Source organism: Heliconius melpomene, chromosome 9 (genome assembly GCF_056956725.1).
Source record: "Heliconius melpomene rosina isolate 202511_hmr_F chromosome 9, ASM5695672v1, whole genome shotgun sequence".
Classification (NCBI taxonomy): domain Eukaryota; kingdom Metazoa; phylum Arthropoda; class Insecta; order Lepidoptera; family Nymphalidae; genus Heliconius; species Heliconius melpomene.
The window spans coordinates 4,789,883-4,816,192 of record NC_140397.1 but is presented as its reverse complement, the minus strand read 5'-3'; the positions used below and the strand labels follow the sequence as shown (position 1 = coordinate 4,816,192).

Below are 26,310 nucleotides of genomic sequence, written 5' to 3'. Positions count from 1 at the left end.
ATTTAAGGTTTAATTTTCTTAAGTTCTAAATATATTTGTTTATGATCAGATAGTGTTGAGTTAATTAATGCCATGTGGTACTTGTCGTTCCTTAAATTCGTGGTTACGTGATCTAAGATTGACTTCTTAGTAGTAACTTCTCTGGTGCAGTATTTTTTAGTTATTTTATTCAGTATGATATGACCAGCTTCTTTAAGTAAGTTTTTATATAGTTTAGAATGATTATCTTTGGCAAGTAGGTCAATATTAAAGTCTCCGAATGCTAAGGTTCTCTTTCGCTGTTGTAATTGGGATCCATATACTTCGAGAAAGTCTCTGTAGTTAGTGTCCCCAGGGTTATATACAACTCCAATATCTAGTCAATACCTTTCTAGTTTAACCCACAGATAATTGTTTCCGCCCGAGTAGGTTGATTCTATTAAAGAATGTTTCAAATCGTTGTGAATATATGCTGATACTCCTCCTCCTCTGGAATCGGTCCGGTAGTTATAATAATGACAGTAATTATCAATCTTCAATTGTAAAGCTTGTATTTCAGAAGAGATCCAGGTTTCCGTTATAAAAATGGCATGTATGGTGGTCGGTATCGATCGTAAAATGCATTTGAGTTCATATAATTTGCCTTTTTTTCGAATACTGCGTGCATTTAAGTAGAAAAAATTCAGTCGAGATTTACTGGTCTGCAAAATATTGTAGTTATCTTATTCGCAGAATCGCACAATTTAAAAAAAGTAATAATTTTTACAGATTGCTTGAGTGCTTTACAATCTTTGTTGTAAAATCCTTTCCGTTGCAAATCTAATTTTCACCTTGTATTCAAAATTAGAGAAGCTTTGTATCGTTGCCACTTACAAGGGGTACTCTTATCGCTGGCATGGATCCCGAGCCACTCTGGTATCACAGATAATGACATAGTCGATTCCCTTGCCAAATCTGCAGTGTCCTCTGGGCCCGTAACTCATAATTTTATATATTCCCATGACTTATTGTCATTGTCAAAATTTGATTTAAAGTCTTGATGGAATTTTTTTTGGAGTAAATCAATATTAATAAAAGGTAAAAAGGCTTCTATCCAACCGGAAGTTCCAACCTTTCCGAGGTTCTATCGATATAGGCGGGCTAGTAGATCGGTGACATCTACTATTTGTAGACTTCGCCTAGGCCATACATGTACGCCTTTACATCTAGCTAAATTAAGGATTAAAGATAATTCTATTTGTGAGTGTGGCTTGGAGGAGGATTCTACGGACCACGTTCTAATTAATTGTCCAAAGCTTCTGTATTCTTTGTATGATATCCTTCCTCCTAATGTTCAACGTCCTATTAATGTAAAATGTATATTACCTTTAGTTTTTAGTCCATTTATTAGATTGTTAGTTAAGTTTATTGTAAATAATTATATTAAGTTATAGGTGTTCTGTGTGTGTTTTTTTGTATTTATTTTTATCTGTACATATTTGTAATGTAATGTTTGTTTGTTTTAGGTTATTGTTCCAGTTCATCTATCACCATATATATATCAGTTCATATTTCCTCTCAAAATTTACTGTACCATATCATTCGTGTGTTTTCTACTATACGTGACACTGGCAGAGTATTTTGCGCCTGTCATCGCAAAATCAGGCCATTAAAATAAAAAAAAACAAATTTTAAAAATTCACAGTATGTACGTGGAATAATCCGTAAAAAACGAAACGTACCTACAGATAAAAGTATCGACACAAAAGAGTACTTTTGTTAAAGCCTATAATAACCGTATATTATACGTTAGCACGTCAATGTCAGTCAGTAAATAAAGTCATTCATCACTGACGTTGATATTATATGAGTCGTTTCAATAGGAAAGAACATCGGATCGCCATAATTAAAGAACAACAACAGAAAAGAACATAAATAAAAATAGTCAAAAATACGCTTTTGTAAAAAAAAAAATCAATTTACAAAAAAAAATTTAAACTATAGTTAGGAGACTTCTGTGCTACAAATGTCAACTGTCAAATATAGTACTGCAATGTGTCAATGTCACTGTCAATGTCTTCCGCTCCCGCTCTTTTCATTTTATTATTAAGTTACTAATTTAAGCGGGAAGACATATTTGCCCCTCATATACTTGAGGTTACACGTGTGGTAGTCGATGTGATTTGTTATTAGGTTGTTAATAGATCATTATTAGCAAGTTATAAAGTAATTTAAATGTTTTAATTAATAAATAATGTGAATTGGTTAAAAGAGCTGCTATAATTAACACTGAGTAAATACCTATATGTGTTTTCGAATGTTGTTGGTGTTTTATATAAGTTTCTAGTTATTTATACTTCAGTTTATAGTTATTTAGATTTTTAATAAATAAGATTGTATTTGTAACATTAGTGTTGTATAGTTTTATTTTCATATTTCACTTCTGAAACCTAATTTCAGAAGTGGGATACCTATCTAAGCCCATCAGGCCAGATCCTTGTACCTTATAATTTTGTTATTTTTGTGAAAGCAAATAAAACACCAGTTTCATCATTTCTCTTTTCTTAAATTATTTATTGCCTATATAGAAATACAGTGTTAAATTTGGGTGATGCTGGAAGTAAATCACAAAACAAATCACGTCGACCGGACATGACACGTGGTCGCGGTTAGCGAGTTAGGTTAAGTCATTTGAAAGCCATGTTATGGGACTCGAGCGCTAAGGGTGTCTCGAGCGCTCGCGCTGGTGCTTTCATGGTTCTGTTGCAGGACATTCATGCCGCCGCCGTGCCGCTATGAGGTGCTTCTGCTCCCACGACAAGCGACGCGTCCCCGCGCGTCTCTGTGTACCTCTGCTGGCGACGTGCGACGCTTTTCTGCGCGTCTTGGTGTGTCTCTGCACGCCCTCAGCTCGCGATGCGCGACGCTTACCTGAGCGTCTTGGTGTGCCTCTGCACGCCCTCAGCTCGCGATGCGCGACGCTTACCTGAGCGTCTTGGTGTGCCTCTGCACGCCCTCAGCTCGCGATGCGCGACGCTTTCCTGCGCGTCTTGGTGTGCCTCTGCACGCGCTCAGCTCGCGATGCGCGACGCTTACCTGGGCGTCTTGGTGTGCCTCTGCACGCCCTCAGCTCGCGATGTGCGACGCATTCCTGCGCATCTTGGTGTGCGTCTGTACACCCTCTGCTCGCAATGTGCGATGCGTCTGCGAGACTGCTCGCGATGCGGTCCCCGCGCATATCTGCGCGCCACTGCTCGCAATGCGGTCCCCGCGCGTATCTGCGCGCTACTGTTCTCGATGCGGTTCCCGAGCGTGTCTGCGCGCCTCTGATACTGATGAGCGACGCGTCCCCGCACGTGTATGCGCGCTTCTGCTTGCAATGCGCGACGCGTCTCTGTGTGTCTCCAGGTATCTGAGTGCCTCTATTGGTGAGCATTACAATGCATTTCTTTGGAGATTAGACAAACTTGAAAAAGGTACACAAAATAATATTTCTTCTCATAATTCAACCTGTCATGCTAGTTTGTTAAAAACAAATTTAAATGATTAACTGTTAGATTTGATACTTTTCCCAAAGGTGCATTATCTGAAAGTATGGCCTCTGATACCTCATCACCTTCTCAATGTACTTCAGGGGTTACCAAGTTAGCCCGTAATCTTTCTGATGCAATAAAATCTTTAAATAGTTGAATAATACAAAACTATAATATTTCATATCAAACTGACTCTGTTATCAATGATATTGAGCTATAGTATGAGGAGGTGGAGAGGGTTAGAAGTGCTAATAACTGGAATGATTCAGAATGTTTATCACATGACTCTGGGCGCCTTAAGGGTGATGTTCATGGTTGAATGAGTGAGTGAGTGATTACTGGTGATCATAGGTGGTTGATGTTTTATGCAGGCTGATTCTGAAGAGTCCTGTGGTTGTGCTTAGTGTGCTAGAGGAGGGACGGGTGCCAGTTTGCCTAGAGATGATTCTTGTCAATGTATATAGGGCTTAGTGAATTGAATTGAATTCTTGATATATGGCGTTTCGAGCTTGCCAGTTGAGCATAATTCATAGTGACTAAAAAAAAAAAAAGGAAAGACAAGAGATTCATAGCTTAATAATTGGGCGTCCGTTACACAATTCTTTTAGATTGGAACCATTTTATGGTTGGTGAAGGGGGTGTGAGTAACATTGGATAAGGAAACCTAGAAATGGTAGCAGTATGACTTGTAACCTTTGTTTGTTTTGAAATGTTAGTTGTGTGAGGGAGAATCAATAAACTGTACCTTAGAGGGTGAGTAATACTGTTAATTTGTTGGAAGGAAATGGTTTTGTTTCCTTGGCTATTGATGAGCTCTCGCTTGGAGCCGACTTGATAGTTGTTCTGAGATCTTGCATGCCTGTTCTAGTTAATATAGATGCTGATGTTATTGTATGTAGAATGTGTGTGCTGTTATGTACATTTGGCTTAAAGTTGTTTTAAAAAAAAAAAAAAAAAGATTTAATCAATTAAAAAGAGATTTGGTAATAATTTAAAACATATTAATTAAAGTCTCAATCATAAAACAAATAGAATTGAGTCACAGTGGAGATAGAAAAATGTGTGGCTGTTAGGAGAGTTTCAGGTAGACTAACTATGTTTTATACTAATGACTTATTAATGCATACATAGTATTGAAGTGATGCAATGCTGCAGATAAGGGTGCAAACCTTGTATATAACTTAGGATTTATTAAATTAAACAAATTAGGATTATTAATATTTTTAATTTATGTGCAATTGCAACAATTGTCTGCTATAAGATTGAAATCAGAATGAGTAGAATTTAATTTAATTGTTGGATTAATTGAACTAATAAATTTTACATAACAAGTAAATACAAAAATTATAAATTTTATGTTAATAAAACCAAATGTAATATTTTCATGCCTAATGGTAGAATGTATATGGAGACTAAATATTAATAATTAATTAATTACATCTGTAACATATGTTGTAGGTAACATTCTGAGTAAATAAATTCAGCTTCAAAGTTAAAATTCCAGTGTCAAATAAAGTTACATTGAAATCATTGTTATTACAATTAACATGCAATTTAGTAGATTTGAATAAATAAAGACCCATCAGTTATTACCTAGTTATTGACAAAAATGTAAATTTCCTAAAATAAAATTTGTTTTACAAATAGTAGGAAGTGAATTAAAAGCCATAATGTACATAGACATAATTTCAGTTTCACAAATAGGATTATCGATTACATCAAGTTCATTAAGATTACTACATAAATAATTTTTGCTAAGACAAAGTGTACAACTATTACTTATATAACTGAGGATACAATAGTTAGACTTACCTCTATTAATAGCTATATAAATAATTAGCGGAAGGGATTATTGTAGCAAAAGATTTCTTTGTACTACTATTATGAGGTTAAGGAGTTTGAATTATTTTAAACAAATCAAAATGGGAAATTGAAACCAGAAGAATGTTTATAGTAAATAATAATTTATCGTTTATGATATAGGAGACAATTTTAGACAACTTAATTAGTGAGGAGTAAACAATGCCTAGGAATGTCTATTGAAGTGTCTGTCCTGGTCTGAAGTGTGAAGTGTGTCTGAAGTGTGTGTCTGTATTGAAGTGTCTGTCAGCACATTCAGCGTTTGGCAACACATTAATGTACCACTTAAGTTATTAGCTGGATTCTCTTATGTACATAATAAATAAATTTTCACATTATTCGATCGCCAGTGCCATTAAATGTGCAAACAACGGTAAATATGGGAAAATGCTTATCTTCTATATGGGGTGGGGAAAAGCTTAAAGTACATAAAATTGTCAGCTATCTTGAAGAGAGGAGTGTTGTATGTGTGTTGGCGGGTGCAATCCAAAGTGTGTATGACTGGATATGTGTTGATTGTGGGGTACTGAAAGGGTTGAATGTCGGAGGAAGCTATCTTCTCCCTTTGATTGATGATCACACACGGATAATTTGGTGGTGGTGGTGGTTATGAATATTTTATGTAAACATGTGTTGAATGTTGTCATATTTTATGTAAACACATATTGAATGTGGTCATGTTTTAGAATATGTTGATGACGTGTTGATAATGCGTTATGATGGGATTCAGTTACTATTAATACTCAAACAAAAAAAAAAAAAAACCGATTTTCCCATAAAATTTCGAATATGTTTATTACTTCAACAGAAATTGAACATGTTGGTTGAATTATAAATAGAGGTCAGGTTAGGCCGAGCTTCTATAAGACTGAGGCAATTAATTATTGAGTGGTGGTAGTTAAACCACTCGAGGAGCTCTAACATGGTACAATGGCATGGGGATTAGTAACTGGAAATTTGTACTGCCTTTTTATTGACAAGTTATTTTAACTGTATTGCACTAATTCTTGCTTTGTTGTCTAGCACAATTTCTTTCTAAATCATTATAGGCTTACATACATACAGACCGACATTTTATTTTTCTCTTCCTCCATTAATTCTTTTTCTAAATGTTTAATTTTTGTCTGACAACCAAGGTGGGGCTTAGTGTACAATACTGGTGTAATGTGGCAGTTTGCTTATTGAGTTCAATTGGATGTGTGGTCCCTTTGGGCACAGACATGGGGTTGGGTTGGGTGTTTTGACTTTGACTTTTGACTTTGACTTGTATCAGACGTTTGGTCTGATGAGGCATATGGCCTGAGAAATTTTGACGGGTGTGTGGCCCTGAAAGATTTTGTGAAGAGCATGTGGCTCTGAAGGACGTTTGGTCCTTGTGGTCAAGGTGGACATTTGGTCCTTGCTGACATTATGGCCTTGTGGACGTTTGGTCCTTGCTGACGTTTGGTCTTTGTGGACCATGTGACGTCTATGTGGACATTTGGTCCTGGCAGACAGAGGGGACGCCTTCTGACTGTTCTGTTCACAGGTTCCGGAGTTTGCTGCACCGGACTGAACATACTTGGATATGAAGATTTTACAGGGTTAAAAATGAGAGCTCTCAAAACTTTTTATTTTTATATCTTTTGTCTGTATATTTTGATTGCCTATACGTTTATGTTGTAATGTTTAGACATTTATAAACTTAAAATTTTAGATGATGAAGACAGCGAATATGGTACTACTGTAGAATTTTCATCAATACAGCCATGAAACGACGCCGATGACTTTGGGGCTAATCGGGATGCACCAGCATGTGATCAGGCAACTGGATCAGCTACGTCGGGGACGACGCAGGGTCAGAATGGCCGAGTTAGGAGACTTCTGTGCTACAAATGTCAACTGTCAAATATAGTACTGCAATGTGTCAATGTCACTGTCAATGTCTTCCGCTCCCGCTCTTTTCATTTTATTATTAAGTTACTAATTTAAGCGGGAAGACATATTTGCCCCTCATATACTTGAGGTTACACGTGTGGTAGTCGATGTGATTTGTTATTAGGTTGTTAATAGATCATTATTAGCAAGTTATAAAGTAATTTAAATGTTTTAATTAATAAATAATGTGAATTGGTTAAAAGAGCTGCTATAATTAACACTGAGTAAATACCTATATGTGTTTTCGAATGTTGTTGGTGTTTTATATAAGTTTCTAGTTATTTATACTTCAGTTTATAGTTATTTAGATTTTTAATAAATAAGATTGTATTTGTAACATTAGTGTTGTATAGTTTTATTTTCATATTTCACTTCTGAAACCTAATTCTATTTACTCTTAAAAGTATTGACACAAAAGTATCGATTTTGTAAAGTATCGAGTAATTTTCTTAGAGCATAATGCGCATACGCTAGCACGTCAAAAATATCGATATCGAAATATATAATCGCAATCTACTCGATATCACAGAGTATATATGCTTTTTTCATGTTTCTATCCCTAATTAGAAATGTCATCTGTGCTCGTTTTCGAAACTCAAACATAAACATTGATATAATTTTCATAATATTTCATATTATATAAAAAATAATAATGAATCAAATGAATATGCATGTTCCTATGAACCCCGTGGGTGCAAACCCAAATGTAGCTATGCAAATGTCTGTCCCAGTTAACGTTATGCCAGTTCCTTCTCCTCAACAAATGCAACCAGCAATGCCTCAACAGCCACAACAAGATAAAATGGATAATATATCTAAAGTGAAGACATTAATGGGTTCCTTACGCGAATCTCTGCCTGTATGTACATTTTAGGGTTTTTTAAAATATGTTAATTTTATATACAAAGCACATAAAGATAGAAAGTCGCTTGTTATTTTTAGTTTTCAAAATATTTTTTCCTAATAACTGTTATTTATTTAACTATTATGATATATTATAAATTGGTACTGTAGTCATGGTTGTAGTTTTAATAGCTAATTTGAGTGATCTTTAAATTATTTTTAAAAAATAACACTCAACAAACATAAATTGTTTACATTTTCAGATGACTTTAAAATCTGCAGCACAAATTCTACATCAAAACTATAATGTTGATTCAAATACACAGTAAGTAATATTTTTATATTTAGAATTTACAATTTACTGTGATCTTAATATTTTTAGGTTTATGCTATATTCACCCATATATATTTATTTAGCTTTTTATTTTCCTGCATACAGCAGGAAAGGCAGAGTAAACCACATATGAATACACTTCTTTCCGCACGTACAACCTAATTTTCATTCAAATTCAATTCAATGTTGCATGTTGAGTGGCAGAAATCAAAGCGGTAGATTGTTTTCTTACTCAATTGAGAAAAAGAAAATTATTTAAATAACCAGAAAAAATTAAAATGTTTTAAATATTCATATGAATGTATATAATATTCTAAATATGATAAAATCCCACAATTGTTGCCCTATCCCACACTTGTAATATTATAATATAGTTTATTCATTTACAGAAAAGGAATGGACAATCCTGTACCTCGATTTGATAAGAACTTAGAAGAATTTTTCTCACTCTGTGATCAAATGGAACTACATCTGGTATATACATATATAATATTTCTAAATTTAGTTATTTTCACTTTTATTTTAGTAAGTTTATTGTCTGTCCAGCTCATAGCAGGGTATCGTTTTTTAAATATATATTTTATTTTTAACTAATCACTATAGATACATGGGCTGTACACTTTTTCAATAATTTTAATATTTTTAGCTAGAACTGTATTTTTTTCTTTTCTCTGCTTCTTTAAGTAACAGATTATCCAGTGCTAAACACTATGTTTTCCATTCTTAGAATTTCAATAATTTTCAGTTGGGATTTTGAAATGTAAGTCTGAATATTTACTTAAGTTATTTATGTTCAAGTTCAAAGTTTAACTTTACTGTTATATAATCAGAAGTGCCATTAAAATGACCCACAGATAGAATCAGGTGACTGAGATAGTAGGAGACATAACATATATTTTAATAAACAGTTAGTTATTATTAGGAAAATTCTAATAAACAAAATATTAAACTATCTATTGGCAACTTTGTAATATTCAAAGTAAAGATATAAAATATATGTAAATATATTAGACAGACAATTAACTTACTGACCTGACAATCAAATAGAATTGTTTATTACTTGTATAATGTAGCTAGCTATACAAATAAGAAGCAGTTTCAAGCTGTATACACACAGCATGGTAAGCAGAGGGAACCTAGTGTTAAAGCTCTCCATTCACCACTTTCCAACAAATTCTGAAGGCATTGTTTTTGAGATGGCACTCAATGCTGCTCTTTCCCTTGACACCAGAGCAAGAAATGAAAATATAAATTTAAACAAATATTTTATTTCCTCCAGTGGGGAATGAAACCACTACCATTCGCATTTACAGTCATACTTTGTGCCCCTGCAACACAAATGAGAAGTAGTAGAATATACCATATTATTAATATCTATCACAATAACAATGAATTAATGGCAGTGCTTAGTTTATAATTATTATGCTTAATTTAGCTTCAGGCTTTTTATCACTTATGAAAGGCAGGAACAGCAGAGGGAACCTAGTATTACGTCGTTCCATTCCCGTTCCCATGTACCGCTCAATTTTCGAGACACTGTGTATTGAGTGGCGTAACCTAACACTCCGCTGATTTTACCAGAACAAAGAAATAAAAATAATTTGTAATGAGGAATGAGGAGCAGGGACGATGGTTTTTTACGCATTATCGCGTGGAATCCTTGAAGCGAACGTTCTTGAGGCGCTGCAGAACCGTGGGAGACTCAACAATATTCTAAAGGCTTTGTTGCAGGATCCAATAGTAATAATTTTTTTGAGAGTCAATATCAATATTTTTTTCTTAGGGAATTCTAAGTCTAGTAAACAGATGGACTAAATGTAGACTTGCTAGGAGACTGTGTAAAAAATGAAATATTATTTTACTACATTCATTATGTTCAATGTTGAATACTATTACTTTTGGGTTACCCCTCCTACATAGGATAGGTGCGAGTTTAGCTGGTGAAGCTGATCATAATTGCATATTTTTTCTAATTTATTTACTATGCAAACAGATAAGCATTTGTTTACAATACTCATTTGCGTATATAAAACGAATTAAAGTAATCATAATTTTAGAGACAAAAGAAACTTTTATCAAAGCAGGAAATTCCTTAAAGCAAATTATATTATGATTCTACTTTACTTAATTTGCTATTTTTACAAAAAAATGATTAATTGGTTCTTCATTTATTTATATAGCTACATTTGACGTTTTCGTGACGCGGTTAAGAAGTGTCTAACTACATATAGTCGAACCATTTGATCGAATACAACTTAGAGTTATTCTAATCCTTGGGGACCCAATAACCTATGAAAGGCTTGACACTTTGGCTTTGCGTAGAAAACTAGAAACGTCTCCTCTACTAACTCCGTCGCCTCTACCGTACTTATTATGGGAGGTTTTCTGTGGAACTATTTGACCAGGTACCTATCGTCGAATTTTCCAACCGCACAGTACGTCACAAACTCAAGTATCATCCATAACATCTGGATATACATATGACACACTACGGTTTCGTAGGAACTTCCTTCCACCCGCCACGCAACTGAGGAATAGCTGAACTGCGGCAGTGTTTCCAAGTCGATAGGACGTCTATCTCCTTAAAGGCTGGCAACGCATCTGTAACCCTCTGATTTCGCATGGGTTGACCCATACGTCCGTTTACCTTCTCTTTTCTATATAAAAAATAACATTATAATTTAGAAAGTTTTTAAATTTAGCAGTGAATCTTTTAGTTTGTTTTTTCCTCTGATTAGACAAAGCGCGGCGTTGACTTCCGCCACTCAACACGCAATGTCTCATCCGGCGGGATGTGCCTACCCTACTATAGGCAAAAACATATTCTATGTATTTTCTGCTTTGCTCTCTTATTTATTTAATCACCTATTTAATTCTTCTAGAGAACAGCAATAACGTGTATTCAGCAAGCGCAGTCCGCGTCCCACTACCTGCCTCTCACAGTTATACCATCCAGACTGGATTCGGGGACAAATAGTCAGGTATGTTGAATGATGATGCTTTACGGAACTTTATAAAAACTCTTCTCAAAGATGGAACTAAACAGACCTCGTGACAGTCCTGGTGACTATAAAAAACCGTTTAAAAAACCTAACGTCGATGTCCGTCTTGTGTTTATAAAACAGAATAATAATGTTATCTCTAAATCCAAGGCATTTAAATCTGTTTACGTAAAATTATACTTTGCAGTAATCACTTCACTTCATCATCTTCATCACTTCATCACTTACTTGCAGTGCAGGGTTGTATTATTGTATTTAATTTCTTGTTATCGCACGAGAGAGGCCCTTAGTAACAAACTCTGTCCTTTATATTCCGCTAGATTGAGATATAATGCCGTCTTGGCGCAGGGGAACTAGAGTGTAACTCGATGGTTATAGGTTCGTGCCCCACTCGAGTGTTTAAGGTAGGCTATATGTGGGATACGGTGTGAAATTAATAAAAAAGATCGCTTGCATAAGAAACTACTGAGGCCGTCATGGAGCAGCGGCACAAGAATGTGACTGTAACGCGACGTTTGTGGGTTCGATTCCCACTCGAGGAAGTGAAATATTTATTTACGTTTATATTTCCATTTTCTTTGTCCTGATGTCGAGGTATAGCGCGGCGTTGAGTTCTGCCACTCAATACGCAATGCCTCCAGAATTCTGAAGAAAGTGGGGAACGGAGTGTCTTAACACTAGGTTCCCTCTGCCTACCCTGCCTGTGTGCGGGATACAGCGTGAAGCTAATTTTAATAAGAAACTAATATGTGAAAAAAAAAATATATTGTCGAATATAAAACCGCCTTTTTAAAAAAGAAGTCGGGCTAATCTCCCTTATTGAATATTCTCATATTCAACAGATCATAGGCCACTATAATTATTTTAATAATAATTTTTAACCTTAGATAATTCACCGATCATATGATCGATATTATAGCATGACGCTTGTCCGGAATCTTGATCCATGCCCTATTGCAATACTAACGATGCTGACGTTTTAAACTCCTTCATATATATTCGTAGAATATGTAACACTTCCGCAAGTTTGACACATTATCTAGTGAAGTAAATGTTCCTTACAATTTAGTATAATAATAATTCAAAGAAATACCGATTGACGTGGCCTTTGTGGTGCGCGGGCACAGGAGTGCCACTGTAACACGCCGGCTGTGGGTACGATTCCCACTCGGGAGAATTAATTAGTTGTTATTAATATTTCATTTTCATTCAAACTGGAACGGAGTGTCTTAACACTGGGTTCTTTCTATCTTACTTACTTACTTTGTGCGGGATAGAGCGTGAAGATGAAATATCCATTGTTTCATTTAGTTTTAAGTTTATGTAACACGAGAAATTGGTTGTGTACTAAAACAATAAAGTCGTACTTATTGTGGTTATTAATTGAAGTCAAGGATATTTTATAGGAAATCATGCGAACTGTGTTGCTTTTTGAGTTTTTTTTACAGCTTCACACTGCATTCCGCGCACAGGTGGGTAGGCAGAGGGAACCTATTGTTAAGGTACTCCATTCCATATTTTGCCTTGACACCAGAGCGAAGAAATTAGAATATTAAATATTATTTTAATTTCCTCCAATAGGGATCTGTGGCCCGACGCCACAACAGATGTATACAATTTTTATGGGATTGTTCAAATTTACTTTTCTTTTCATCAAAGCCAAATTTGCAGATTAACAAATAGTCATAAATGACTCTACATTCTACATACAAAATAAACAGACTACTTCCAATTGATAAATTTTGATTAGCCATTTTGTATACATGTCATGAAAGCCAAATGCTATAATTTTTAATTATTTCTTTCAGGAAACAACCCTCAGTTATCCACAATACTTGAATACTGTCCGCCTTCAAATTTCATACGCCAAAGACATCCACGACACGCTCGTTGCGGCCGCACAAAACATTTCTCCAGCGGAATGACCAGAGAGAAATTAAACTATTTATTATAAAGGGAAGAACATTTATTGCATTATCTGTATTCTTAAGCCTAAGTTACGATAGATAATAAAACGTTACTGACAAATAACATGAGATTTATTTAATAAATAATTTATTTGTTTGAATATACTCGAAAATATATATATTTAAAAACTAAACTTAATATAAAAAGATCAACGATTAAAATATTTTTATTAAGTATGACATTTTTTTATTATTTATTTATTACTAAACATGTCAATTTAACATGGCAAGATATGGCTATTCTCCATGAGATCATTATAAACATTCTTGTAATTTCAGAATAAACTACAATAATAATAATGTTTATATAATAAAATCAATTCATTAAAATGATAAACCTAATAATATCAATGAAAAATAAACATTTTTGGAGGCCTTGCCTGAGGCCCTGCCTTAAAAATACAAAAAAAATGGCTACATAATTGAAAACAATGGTTATAATTTAAAATCTTAAAAGCTAAACGTATCACAAAACGTAAAATACTATCAGTCTTTAAAATGGATCCACTTCAATAAATGCTAGTTTTTTTTTCACATGTCTATTAAAAGCCCAAGACCATACCTGCAAAAAGGAATATATGTAAGTATATGATAACAGATAACATATTAAGTAAAAAGTCTTTTAGCAAATAAATATTTTCCATACATAATACTGTAACAATTGCAAATAATTTTAAAACTATAAATTTCTGGAAAATTTTCTGCTCATATAGGAATATTCCTTAGAATATAACATATATTATTGCAATGCATCTTGACGTTGACGTCCATATCAAATGAATCACCTAGGCAGCCCTTGGGGGGGCGGTAGTTAGAAGAAAGGGTATAAATTACGCTTATCGAGTCTCCTCGCTCCTCGGGCTGTTGTTTGCGCGCGACCCGAGATAAAGTTATTATTGTGACATAAATAGTGTATTGATGAATGCCGTGGAATAATACGGACCCGGGAAGCTTGACCGCGCCTACTAAAGCCAGCTATAGAAGGACTTACATTTCAAGTTAATATATATATAAATATTTAAAGTTGGCTATAGACGTCTTAAGTTAAGATATTTATAAATATTTATTTATTTTAGCTAGATGCTTCTCTGTTAGAATTATGTTCTTAAAGTTTTAACGTGTTTTTAAAACAACATTCTATTCTATACTAGTTTTAATATTTTTGGTAAAGCAAAAATTACCTCGTAAAACATTGCCTAATTTTTTTTCAATGGCTTGAACTTAATGAATAAGAATATTGATGCACTCTGTTTTGTGATAAATAATTTCTTGGTAACTATTATTGATAATAATATAATATTATATTTTATCTGAAGTTTCGATATATACGCGCAAATAGATACATAATTACTCTAAGAATTCCAATTGTTACTATGTGGTCATATAAACATATGTACCCACAGTGCAAACATTATAAAATCTTTATTATTTTTTTAGTATTTTTAACCGCCTTCTGTAAAAAGAGGCTATCAATTCGACCGTATTTTTTTTAATGTTTGTTAACCGTGAACCGATTTTGATGATTCTTTTTTATTTGATAGTGCTTGCTGTGGGTTCCTAATGTTAATTTGGTCCATTTTTGACAAGGTATCTATGAGAAATCATATAAGTCTTAAATTTGCATTAAGTATGTGCGCGACAAACGAATATCTCAACTAATAACTCAATATCTCGCCACTCGACTTTGATAACTCTTTTTATTTTATTGAAAAAGAAACACTTCAAGAGTAGTTTAATGAAAGTTTGCTTAAATACCAATTATAAGTTCCGGTTGAAATTGAAGAATTCCGGTCTTTTTTTGTTAAAAATTATAATTATATTATGAAAACATTTCCTTAACATCGTTATCTTTTATCCTAATAGTGACAGTTGAATGTCCGCAATATGGCAACAGAGTTTAAATAATAAATGGCATAGAAGTGCTAATATTACAATGATAGTGTAATATTACTTAATAATTCCGGTTGCTATGCTGATTATGCTGGGGCAGTCACCCTTTCTGATAAGGGCAATTGGACACTGTTTCGAATTATCTGTATAATTAACGCTATGGCCATAGGCTTGGTTTTGGCTAATCGTCGCCCATATATGAATTTTAATAAATCCATTCAATATCTACCTACTACGTATAGCTATTTTTCTTAACGCTAGGTTCCCTTTGCCTACCCGCATATAGCAGATATAAGGGAACCTAGGGAAGGAACCTAGCGTTAAGCTAAAATAAAAAAGAATGTCTTTATTGATATGAACCTACTATTGTAGGTACCTAATTTTTTGCCTTTTCCCCTCATATTTGAGGGATCATTATTCGCGTTATAGGGAACTGGACTTTAGATTTGTTCGTGTAAATGTTGTTTATTTTTTTTCATTTTTGAAATGCAATTTTTTCGTTTGTACTCCCTAAGGTGAGCATGGACCACCCGGCCCCCCTCTTTTTATGCTCATGTCACGTGGATCATTGTTTATAAATATATAACTTTGAACTGCATTAAGCTTCCAATGATTGTTTACAAATATGCACTAATCAATTACGATTAAGATATCAATAATGTTGTAATAATTTTTATCAAATTAATGTTATCACATGCATAATTCTTGACGTATTCTAGCATAAATTATGCATGTTTTCTTCCATACGAACGTGCTGCCCACATTGTAGGTATATTGTTTATCAGAACAACAAATAAGGCAATAAATCTGTATGTCCGTCTTTGATTGTTTTTATTATTAACCCTGAAACACTCAATACGGTTTGTATTGACAGCTGGTCCTCTCTTTCTTATCACGTTCATTTATAATAAATATACCTAAGATATGGCAAGACATAATGATCGATCGACAAAAGCATAATATATTAAAATCGTCGTTACGCAGTGGCACAGCATGAAATAAATGCGACGTTCGTAGGTTCTATTCCCACATAGTAATGAATTATATTTGCTAACTAGCAACTAGCAACAAGACCCAAACGGTGGCGTTGTGTTCCACCACTTAGCACGCAATGTCTGAAAAGTTAGGTGAAACATGAGGAACGGAGTGTCTTAACTTTTAGCACTAAGTCCCCTCTGCCTACTATATGCGGGATACAGCGTGAAGATAAAAAAAAAATTAAGTGTGATGTATCATTGATATATTCATATTTGCAGTGCAGTTTACAAGGAAGACATAGATGACCTAGTGATATTTTATTCGATTTTTCTCTACTCTCCTCTTATTATAAGCATATTTAATGTATTAGGTACGTACGTGCAATTAATTTAATAGATGTTATTTAACAAGTAAACGTCAACTAACGCTTATTGCCTATAATAATGTGATACCATTTATAAAGAAATAAAACGGTTGTCGATCTAACATTACTCAAGTCCTTTACATCCATGTAAAGTAAATAATCTCATTAAACAGCTTCACGCTGTATCCCGCACACGTCAGGGTAGGCAGAGGGTCCGTTTCCCATTTGCTCCCGAATTCTAGACGCCGCGTTTTGCCTCGACAAGAAAAAATTTAAGTATAAATTTCAATAAATACATATTTTATTTTCTCGCGTGGGGATCGAACCCACAACTAGTCGTGTTTACAGTGATACTTTTTGGGCCTGCGCCACGACTGGAAAATTTATTACAACCTAATAAATTTCTTTAGCCCATTGCTGTTAATTTATGTATATTAAATTTATATTGGCAGAAAGATGTGTATAATTTAAGTGCCACAAGTCACAATATATCTTACTTATTCTTATTAGAAAAACAAGTTCTTGAACTCAAAACGATAACGAATCCTGGCATTATAAAGGCACGATAATAATTTAATAAAATTTTATTGTATTGTATTGTAAAGTTATTTTTGTTATAAATATGTGGTAGCCAAAGGTTTTGCTTTTTTTGGATTCTTGTTCGAATTTAATTTACGGATTATATTCGCTCGTACCTTCGCGTTCAATTTTCCGTATGGCAACAAAAGTTCTTGACCTTGTTATTTTTATTTTTATTTTAAAGACTGCAAATGTCTTAAGCCAAATCGGGCTTAAGACCGCGAAGAATAATTAATTTTAATGTACCTTTTTATAAATAAATAAATTAAAAAAAAAAACTAATAAAAAGTTTAACAATTTGCCTTTTCTTTTTAAGAGTTTAATAAAATGATTTATACTTAGATAATATCTATTAACAAATATTTAAAAAAATATTAAAATATGACTCTGAGAACGTTATTCCATTATAAAAGGATCCTACAGTTCAAATTACGAATTCAGCCTCAATAGTTTACATTTAGCCATGAGGATTCAATCAGTAAGGACAATATGTAATTTTATAACTTACTGATTGATCGAATATCGACAGTTCTGGAACCTCGTTCAGATAAAATATCAGCTGCAATACATAATTATCTAATGGTACGCGCCTGTGTATGGAACGTGGATGTAAACAAGTAAGTTGGTACTATCTCCCTTCGAACGGGAAGTCCTTGTTCCTGTTTGCTTTCACAGTTTCTACATTTTATGATGTAATATTTCTTATTTAGTTTAGTGGATGTGTTATAATTAAAAATTTTAGATCTTTTTTCTTGTTTCCTGTTTGTTACCAATTGCTAAGAGGAGTTATGTTTTTCACGCGTATTTTGTACGTTTGTAAATTTCTTTATCACTTCGATCTTATAAGAGACTGGATGTATTTTGACAAAGTATCGTTATCTACGTCTCAAAAATTTGCGTGTCCTTAGATAGGCTTTGCAATAAAATAACAAAATGGCGAGTCTTTGGCGCCAAAACAACATTTTAAACAAAAAATCGTCGATACCAATCGAACGGGGCAAAATGTCTTTGTTAATATGAAATAAAATATTTAGACTTTCCAGACTAAAAAGTCTAAAGAGTTCGATAAAAGTCAAATGAAAAGATCTAAAAAATGTTTAAAAGTCTCAAAATAATAATGTATTACTTATTTCTGTTTACCTAGCGAAAGCGTTAGATAAAACAAAACCTAAAGAAAATTTCAATCAATTTTATTTCCTTTCTCTGTAACCATAACGCAGTGTTTTTAGAAACCACTACTCGACACCACGCATGATGGAAGGAAATCCTAGAATATAGTCTCTGGACACCAGGTCCTCTCTGCCTGCCGTGCTAAGTCAAGCTTATGAAATATCAATAAAGGGCCAAGCTGAACAAATAACACTTACCACAACAATCAACCGAAGACTTGTTGCGCCGCGTACGTGATGTGCAGGAAGCCATCGATGCTTCTGAATTGCTCGTACGCTTCAGCCATCGTCATACTGTGGCTTACTAGCACCTTATCGTTTACTAACAGGTACAATGCCTAAAAAACAAATATTTACATATTCTTGGGAAATATTTTTGTCTTATTTTCGTATCCCGAATTTTACCAGAGTAGGCAGAGAGATTAATTTATTAAAGCACTCCGTTCTCTACTTTCCGCCTAACTTTTAAGACGTAACGGAACTCGAGCGCGATGAAAATAATTTATTCCCCCGACCGGCAATCGAACCCCCAACCGTCGCGTTCACAGTCAGACGCTGAACCACGACTACGTCGATTCAATATCATATTTATATAAATAGTAGATATTATATACGAGAGAATATTTTAAAATATTACAGTACTTACATCGTCTAGTCAGTTCACATTAATATCTAATTAAAATTGATATTAACATTTAACAATATAAAGAATAATCTAGAATTTTTAACAAAGTTGCAAAATTGATTAATAAGCAATAAATAAACAATTAATTGCAAACAACATTAAACTAATTACAATTCGCTAATTGTTACAAACCTGGGAATCTCTGAGTTTCATCTTGGATCGTATGATGTAAAGGAACTGGGACATGGTGAGTTCTTGAGGCACCAAAAATTTGTTTCTCTCCAAAATTGGTACTTCCTTTTCTCTTGAGTATCTCTCCACGTACAGCTAAAGGATAATATAGATTTACATACAACTTTTATGTTCGCTCTGCATCATATATATAGCAGGGTGGTAGAGGGAACCTAGTTCTTAAGACATTCCGTTACCCATATTCCGCTCAAATTTGGGACTTTGAGTATTGAATCGCGGAACTAAACGCCGCGTTTTGTTTTGTTACTAGACTGGTAATGGGTAATCAATTAAATTATACTGTAATTACTTTTAATATAGCAAGTTTAGGGTCATCGATGCGAACATGACACTATGGCAATGAGTTCAATACTCACTCGGAGTGATATTTTGAATTTGAGAGAAAAAAAGAGAACAGTCACTTGGTTCCTTTGTCCATTTATAATATTATTACTATAACGGATATTTATGTTTTAGCTTAGTTGAAATTTTAGTATTTGCATTGAATATATTTGTCTTGTCTAGTCTCTACATGAGTGCATTATGCATATGAGATCCATAAAAAAAAAGTCGAAACCACTCACTTGTATGCGAATATTAAGAAAACATAAATAGCATAAAGGCACTAAGTTGTCGGTTTTTAAATGTTTTTGTGGATTCGATCCCCACTCGAGGAAGTGAAATATTTATTTATGTTTTTTATATTTCCATTTCTTCACTCTGGTGTCGAGTTCTGCCACTCAACACGCAATGTCTCCAGAATTCGGCAGAAAGTGGAGAACGGATGTCTTAACACTAGGTTCCCTCTGCCTACCCTGCTGTATACGGGATAGATCATGAAGCTGATATGAAAAAAACATTAGTAACTCTCTAATTATCATAAAATGGGTCGGTTAGCGACAATGAGTTGGTCGACATAATATTATTTCGATAACAATCAGCGATAAGAGTTCAGGCAAACAAACTTTAGCCGAGTTATTTTTAGATTATAAAACAAGTTGTTTGTGACTTGCTTATCTGTAATATAATAATATTGTGTTGGCGGGAAATCTGTGTATGGAATATTAATTTTATTTTACATTCTTTTAAATAAACGAAAAAATTACGAAAGTTGTCGTTTCGTCCAAAAATATCCGTAATAATAATTAATAACCTACAGGCTAAAAGAATATATTTATTTAGATAAAGTAATAGCCATACGAACGACTATGAACGACTAACCCTAACATTGTCTTACTTTCATGTGAAAATTATTGTAATATTTTATACTGAATTTACAAACCTAACACTGCCTTTGCGCTTCCCTTAGGAATTTCAGGGAGTCTTTTATTATTGCCCTTCTATATTTCCAAAGACAGCTGGAAGCTTATATCTATATATATAAAATCGAAAGGTCACTCACTCATCACGACATCTCAGAAACTACATGTGCTAGGAATCTCAAATTTTGCATAGGAGTTATTTATAGGACGTAGGTGCTCGCTAAGACCGGAATTTGTAATATTCGACTTCTAAGGGGTTGTTTTTGGGGTTGAAAGTTTGTATGAAACTTTACTACAAATGCTAGAAGTTCTAAAATTTTGCATGGACGTCACTTATAGGACGTAGGTACTCATGGAGAGAGAAATTAATAATAAAGTAGTTCACGCAGGCGAAGCCGCGGGCGGGCCGCTAGTATACAATATATCTTTGAATATTGTAATGGCATAACTATTATTTACAAAGAAAACGCGGAAATGTGTATATGTAAAAAACAAATAACTTACCGGAATTTTATTTGGGAATCTATCTCTTATAACTTTTACTTCTTTATTTGAACCAGTCATATCTGGAAAGAGTCATATTATTGAAACAACGTCATTAGTCCGGAATCACTTACATACATGTTTACGTATATAAAATTATAATGATTTATTGCTTCATATCACCTACTTATATGGAAGTTTGTTATTACTATTACTTTTATCTTATCTTCTTTCAAGTCATAATATTACTTTTTTTATGACATATAATATTTAATCTTATAAAAATTAGCATATTATATTATCGATTTAGTTTAAATAGTAATTGTTAGTAACTTGACATTACATTGTTAAAGCTCGGAAGTTGTTTACTTCAGGACTTGTGATATAAGTAAGTAATATGAAAACAAAAGATAGGTCTTATTTTCATCATCATCATCATCATCAACAGCCATCTTTTGTCCACTGCTGGTCATAGGCCTTCCCCAATTCTCGCCACCACACTCGATCCTCAGCTCTTCGGACCCATCCGCTTCCCGCCAACCTCTTTATGTCGTCGGCCCATCTGGCAGAGGGTCGTCCCACCGGTCGTTTGATGATGATGATGATGATCCGTTTCGCGAAATTCGATTTTTTTTTTTTAAAAAAAAGGATACGTTAAACTAATATTTCTATATTATTCACTTACCATCTTGATATCCGAAAATTTCATGGGATGCGTATGTGATATAAAGGAAGCCGTCCTCGTCGGCGTAGTGGTCGTAAGCTTGGAGCATCGTGAGACTCATACTGAGCATTGATCTATTGTTGATTATAAGATAGAGAGCCTGTGGGAAAAAAAGAGAAAACAATTAAAATATACATATTTAAAGAAAATTTCTGTATATCTGTATATAGGTATTGCGTTTTACTAATTTTATGTGTCCTAACCTTTTTAAAAACTGGTATTATTAACTCGTATAGGAAGTTAATACTAAATTCGTATATATATTTCAGAAAAATGTTATTTTTTCTGCTTCACGCTGTATCCTTGAATGTAATGGTGTAAGAAGAGGGAGGTACTCCGCTCTCCACTTTCCGCCGAATTCTGGAACATTGCGTGTTGAGTAGCAGAACTTATCGCTGCACCTTGCCTCGACACCAGAGCGAATAAATGAAAATATGAAATATTTAATATCCTCGAGAGAGAATCGAACTCCCAACCTAACGCGTTTACAATCACACGATTAGCTATAATTTTAACTTATATAATTCCATAACAAATTAATATAGAAGTAGTATTAATATTAAGTAGTTTGTGATAAGCTTTAATTATTATGAGTTTAAATTAATAACAACAAATAGATTAGTGAAACATGATATATGTGAAGATAGTTTGTTTTTCTCGTACGCGTCAACATCTTCCTAGTTTCAGGTAATAAGTGTTTTTATCTATAGTTGACCTTTTATATTGAAGTACATATAGGAAGTAGGTGCTTTCGATAACACAGTCATGTGAAAATTATTGTATTATTTTATTTATACTAAATGTGCATAAGTTTTTGAAATAATTTCTAAAAATAACATATGTTTTTATACATTACATATACTGATGGGTTTTGATTTCAAAATATGTCGCGTTTGTCTCTATGTAAATGTAGCAGATTTGTATGGTTTTTCATTAATTATATTTGCCACTGTGGCCTTAACCTTTGAAAATGCTTACAAGTTTAATTAAAGTATTAAAAGTAAAAGTTTAATTAAAGTATTAAAAGTAAACGTTTAATTAAAGTATTAAAAGTATTAAATTTAAAGTGATAATCCACCGTATTCAATTGAATTCTTATATTAAAATTTTACTTCATTTCATATCTTTTATACAGTATTTTTTCCTAATTTATCTGTGGTACATTACACTGTGACTAAGACGTAGAGTTCCCAATTTTAATTTTTATTTTTTTAAATAAATATTAAATTAGGTTCTGTCACTTACCTGATTAGGTTTTATTCTAATTCTATTACGAATAATCACTAGGAACTGTGACATAGTTATATCTTCTGGAACTAAAAACTTCTTTTTCTCTAGCGTTGGTAGATTCTTCTCTTTCTGGTATCGTTCAACGATAAGCTAAAAACGTTTGATTATTAATTAAGTACATTTTTAGGGTTCTGTACTTTTTAAGGGAAAAAGGAACCCTTATAAGATCACTCTGACTGTCTGCTTGTTTATCCGTCCGTCTGTCTGCCTGTCTGTCTGTCAAAACCCTTTATCTCAGGAACGTTTAGAGATATCGGGTTGAAATTCATGCCCTATATCAGATCTACGGCCCCATGATTTCCTGATAAAAACATATTTCTATATTTACTTAGAAAAAAGATATGGCCGAAATATCTCACATGCAGAAGGGTAGGTTGGGCTGAGGGAACCTCGTGTTAAGACACTCCGCTCTCCACTTTCCACCGAATTCTGGAAGCATTGCGTGTTGGATGTCGAACCTCAACGCCGCGCTTTGCCTCTACTCCAGAGGGAAGAAATGAAAATATGAAACATTTCATTTCCTCTGGAGGGAGGGAACTATCAGAGACTGCATAAAAATAATACAAATTGAATATATAACTTAAAAAGCTACTCACTGGTATTTTTGTTGGATATTTCTTTTTAATTGCCATAACTTCTTGTTTTCGACTCACTGCAAATAGAAATAGAATATTTAGATGATGATGATGAACGTAATACGAAAAACGTATAAATTAAAGTCTTTTTTTTTCTTCACGCTGTATCCCGCACATAGGAACGTAGTAAAACACACAAAAAAATCAGCCATCCATTAAAATACACTTCCGTTCCCCACGTTCCGCCGAATTCTGAGGCACTGCGGAACTCAACGCCGCGCCTTGCCTTGTTACCATAAAGAGTAAATGAAAATATTATTTTATTTAATTCTCTCTAGTGGAATCAAACCCACAACGTATCGCGCTTAAAGTCGCACGCTTTTGCCCCTGCGTCACGACTAGCCAATTCAATGTAACAAGCTAAATTATATTAAAATTATTAAGCTTCTTATAATAGTCCTTTAAATTGTCCTTTAAATAAAACTTTTTCAATAAACAAAAGGTTGTTTTCATTGATGAGACTCGAGTTTGATTACCATAAAAACGATCCTTTTCATGTAAAGAAGTATTTCAAAATCGAATATGAAAAATTGTGACTTTTTTAGAAGCTTTCAATATTAGTTATACTAGTTGAAGTGAAAATATCTAATATCAATCTGTGAGTTCTAATTATCGTTATTATAGGCAAAACACACCAAATCTAAATAATCGAAAAAAATATTATTATTTAACGAAAATATAAGAGCAAATAGAATAAATGTACGAAGTATTTGAAAGCACCCTTTGATTAGCATAACAAAACCAGTTTCTGATACGAACGCTCTGGAGCTCTTTCGGGCTTCGGTGGACTTCCTCAAATTCTAATCGCCCGACTCCTGTCCCGAGTCACGTATTCAAAACATTATTTAAACTATTAGATAAATAACATGCTAATTGTTTAATTGTTATATGCAAATATTGAATCCTACTTTTGGTTGTGGTTTGTATCTCATTATAGTATGCGTTAAGTTCAATGAACTACCTATATATTTTAAATATGAAAATTAAAAAAATCTTATTCTAAGAGGGATTCATTGATTTATCTATTTGATAAACTTACTAGAAAGTTATAAGTTTTAAGCACATATTTTGATTTTGTCTGGTACATAAAAATTACATGAGAAAATATATCTTTTGTCCGTTTATGTGTACGTTTATTCACACTAGTCTCAGAAATGGCCTCACCAATTTATATGACTTTTTTATTATTATATTTTGAGGGTTAGCCAAAATGAAATATCCGGAATCCATTTTAAATTAGAATTATCTTATTTTTTTCTTAGCTTATTATGCTTTTATATTAGTCGTTTTCTAACCTAATGAACGAAGATATATAAATATATACATTTTCATATAAATAAGGTTTTTTTTTCTTAAGAGATTGAATTAAAACAAATAATATAAAGTTAATAAAAAATATCTAGGCATATTAAAAACTTACCAAAAGGCTTTTTGGGTTTAAGACACTGTTTCACATTGTGATTCACATCGTGTTTTATTAAGGTTGTTATAAAATTTAACTCCATTATCGAAACTATCACCGAGAGCACTAATGGATCGAATTCTATTTGTTTTACGACTCGTGCGCACTCTCCGCCTCACGATGCACGACTGTTCAAATTCAAAGTAAATATAATTAAATAGCATCGATATGTTTTAATTGTAAATTGATATAAAGTTGTAAACAGCCGAACTAGTAGATCTCACCACCACCTCTTTTTCTATAGCGAACCCTAAAGAATTTCATTGAAAGCGGTAATAGCAGGTAGATATTTTTTTTATTTTTTGTGCAAATAAATGAACGTTCTATGGTCTTTTGTTAAAATTTCAACTAAAATACACATCAGAGAACTATTTTATATCATTAGTCTCATTAAAAAGGTTTGAAAATTAATAAAAATATGAAAAAGATGATTACTTACGAAACCCTTTTCCCGGGGACATAGTATTTTTAATTTAATGTTGGGTAGGTTATTATATATAACATTTTTTATGGGGATTATGTGGGTAATTATAATTATATAATTCTTATCATAATTATCCAGGTTTTAATTTTATACTTTACTATTTTTAGACATTTGAAAATGCTGCTGAAAAAAAAGTGCTAAAAATATATTAAAATAACATATTCTATACTAGGATATTTTTATATTGGTAAGCTAAATGAAAAAAAATTAAACAACTAAATTTAAAGATTTTTTTATTACAAAGACTCAAAGAGCATGTTTTTTGGGTCATTAAACTTATACCCTTCTCCCATTAGACGTGGATTCGATTGCAACCGTGCTTTACTTTTTTATTTGGGGCATCGTAAACTTTGGTCCAGGCCATCATCAAACGTCATTGCTTAGCCGTAATAATGTAGACTTATCCGGATTCTTTATCTTGGCCTGACGACCTTTTTATAATGTTATGAGTTTTATATTAATTTTATTATTTTAACAGTCTTCGAGCATTGCATATTTTATCTTGAATAATTAGTAAGGAGCCATGTTACCATTATTTAATGAATAAAATAAATGTAATGTTATATTGACTTAATACGGTTATTTATAGGTACCTATTATTATTACAAAGTACAAACAAATAAACAGACTCAAAACATCGATTTACTAAATATTACTAAATAATATTACTTTATTATTAATATTACTTTACTAATTTTTACTAAATATTTTTTACGCAAA

The 26,310-nt window shown here is 33.2% G+C and overlaps 3 protein-coding genes across 5 annotated transcripts; 2 read left to right on the top strand and 1 right to left on the bottom strand.

Annotated features, from left to right (window-relative positions):
• Positions 1-1,938: 1,938 nt before the first annotated feature.
• LOC146536318 (uncharacterized) lies at positions 1,939-7,610 on the top strand. Its single transcript, XM_085189948.1, has 2 exons — positions 1,939-3,366; positions 7,048-7,610. The coding sequence occupies exons 1-2, from the start codon at positions 2,985-2,987 to the stop codon at positions 7,101-7,103; spliced, it is 438 nt and encodes a 145-aa protein (XP_085046074.1). The 5' UTR covers positions 1,939-2,984; the 3' UTR covers positions 7,104-7,610.
• Positions 7,611-7,701: 91 nt separating this feature from the next.
• ix (mediator complex subunit intersex) lies at positions 7,702-13,478 on the top strand. The gene is made up of 5 exons (XM_085189947.1): positions 7,702-8,127; positions 8,375-8,436; positions 8,835-8,919; positions 11,328-11,426; positions 13,256-13,478. Exons 1-5 carry the CDS (start codon positions 7,921-7,923, stop codon positions 13,370-13,372), a joined length of 570 nt encoding a protein of 189 aa, XP_085046073.1. The 5' UTR covers positions 7,702-7,920; the 3' UTR covers positions 13,373-13,478.
• A 358-nt stretch (positions 13,479-13,836) lies between these two features.
• LOC146536316 (uncharacterized) lies at positions 13,837-25,679 on the bottom strand. Of its 3 annotated transcripts, XM_085189945.1 has the most exons (9): positions 25,546-25,679; positions 25,065-25,234; positions 23,606-23,661; positions 22,965-23,099; positions 21,681-21,819; positions 21,017-21,078; positions 19,212-19,346; positions 18,593-18,732; positions 13,837-13,976 (listed from the first exon to the last, which is right to left on the bottom strand). In XM_085189945.1, the coding sequence occupies exons 2-8, from the start codon at positions 25,147-25,149 to the stop codon at positions 18,601-18,603; spliced, it is 744 nt and encodes a 247-aa protein (XP_085046071.1). In that variant the 5' UTR covers positions 25,150-25,234; positions 25,546-25,679; the 3' UTR covers positions 13,837-13,976; positions 18,593-18,600. The 3 variants fall into 3 exon arrangements, with proteins under 3 accessions (XP_085046071.1, XP_085046072.1, XP_085046070.1); XM_085189946.1 differs by lacking the exon at positions 25,065-25,234 and having other exon boundaries at positions 25,546-25,601; XM_085189944.1 differs by lacking the exon at positions 25,546-25,679 and having other exon boundaries at positions 25,065-25,366.
• Positions 25,680-26,310: the final 631 nt, after the last annotated feature.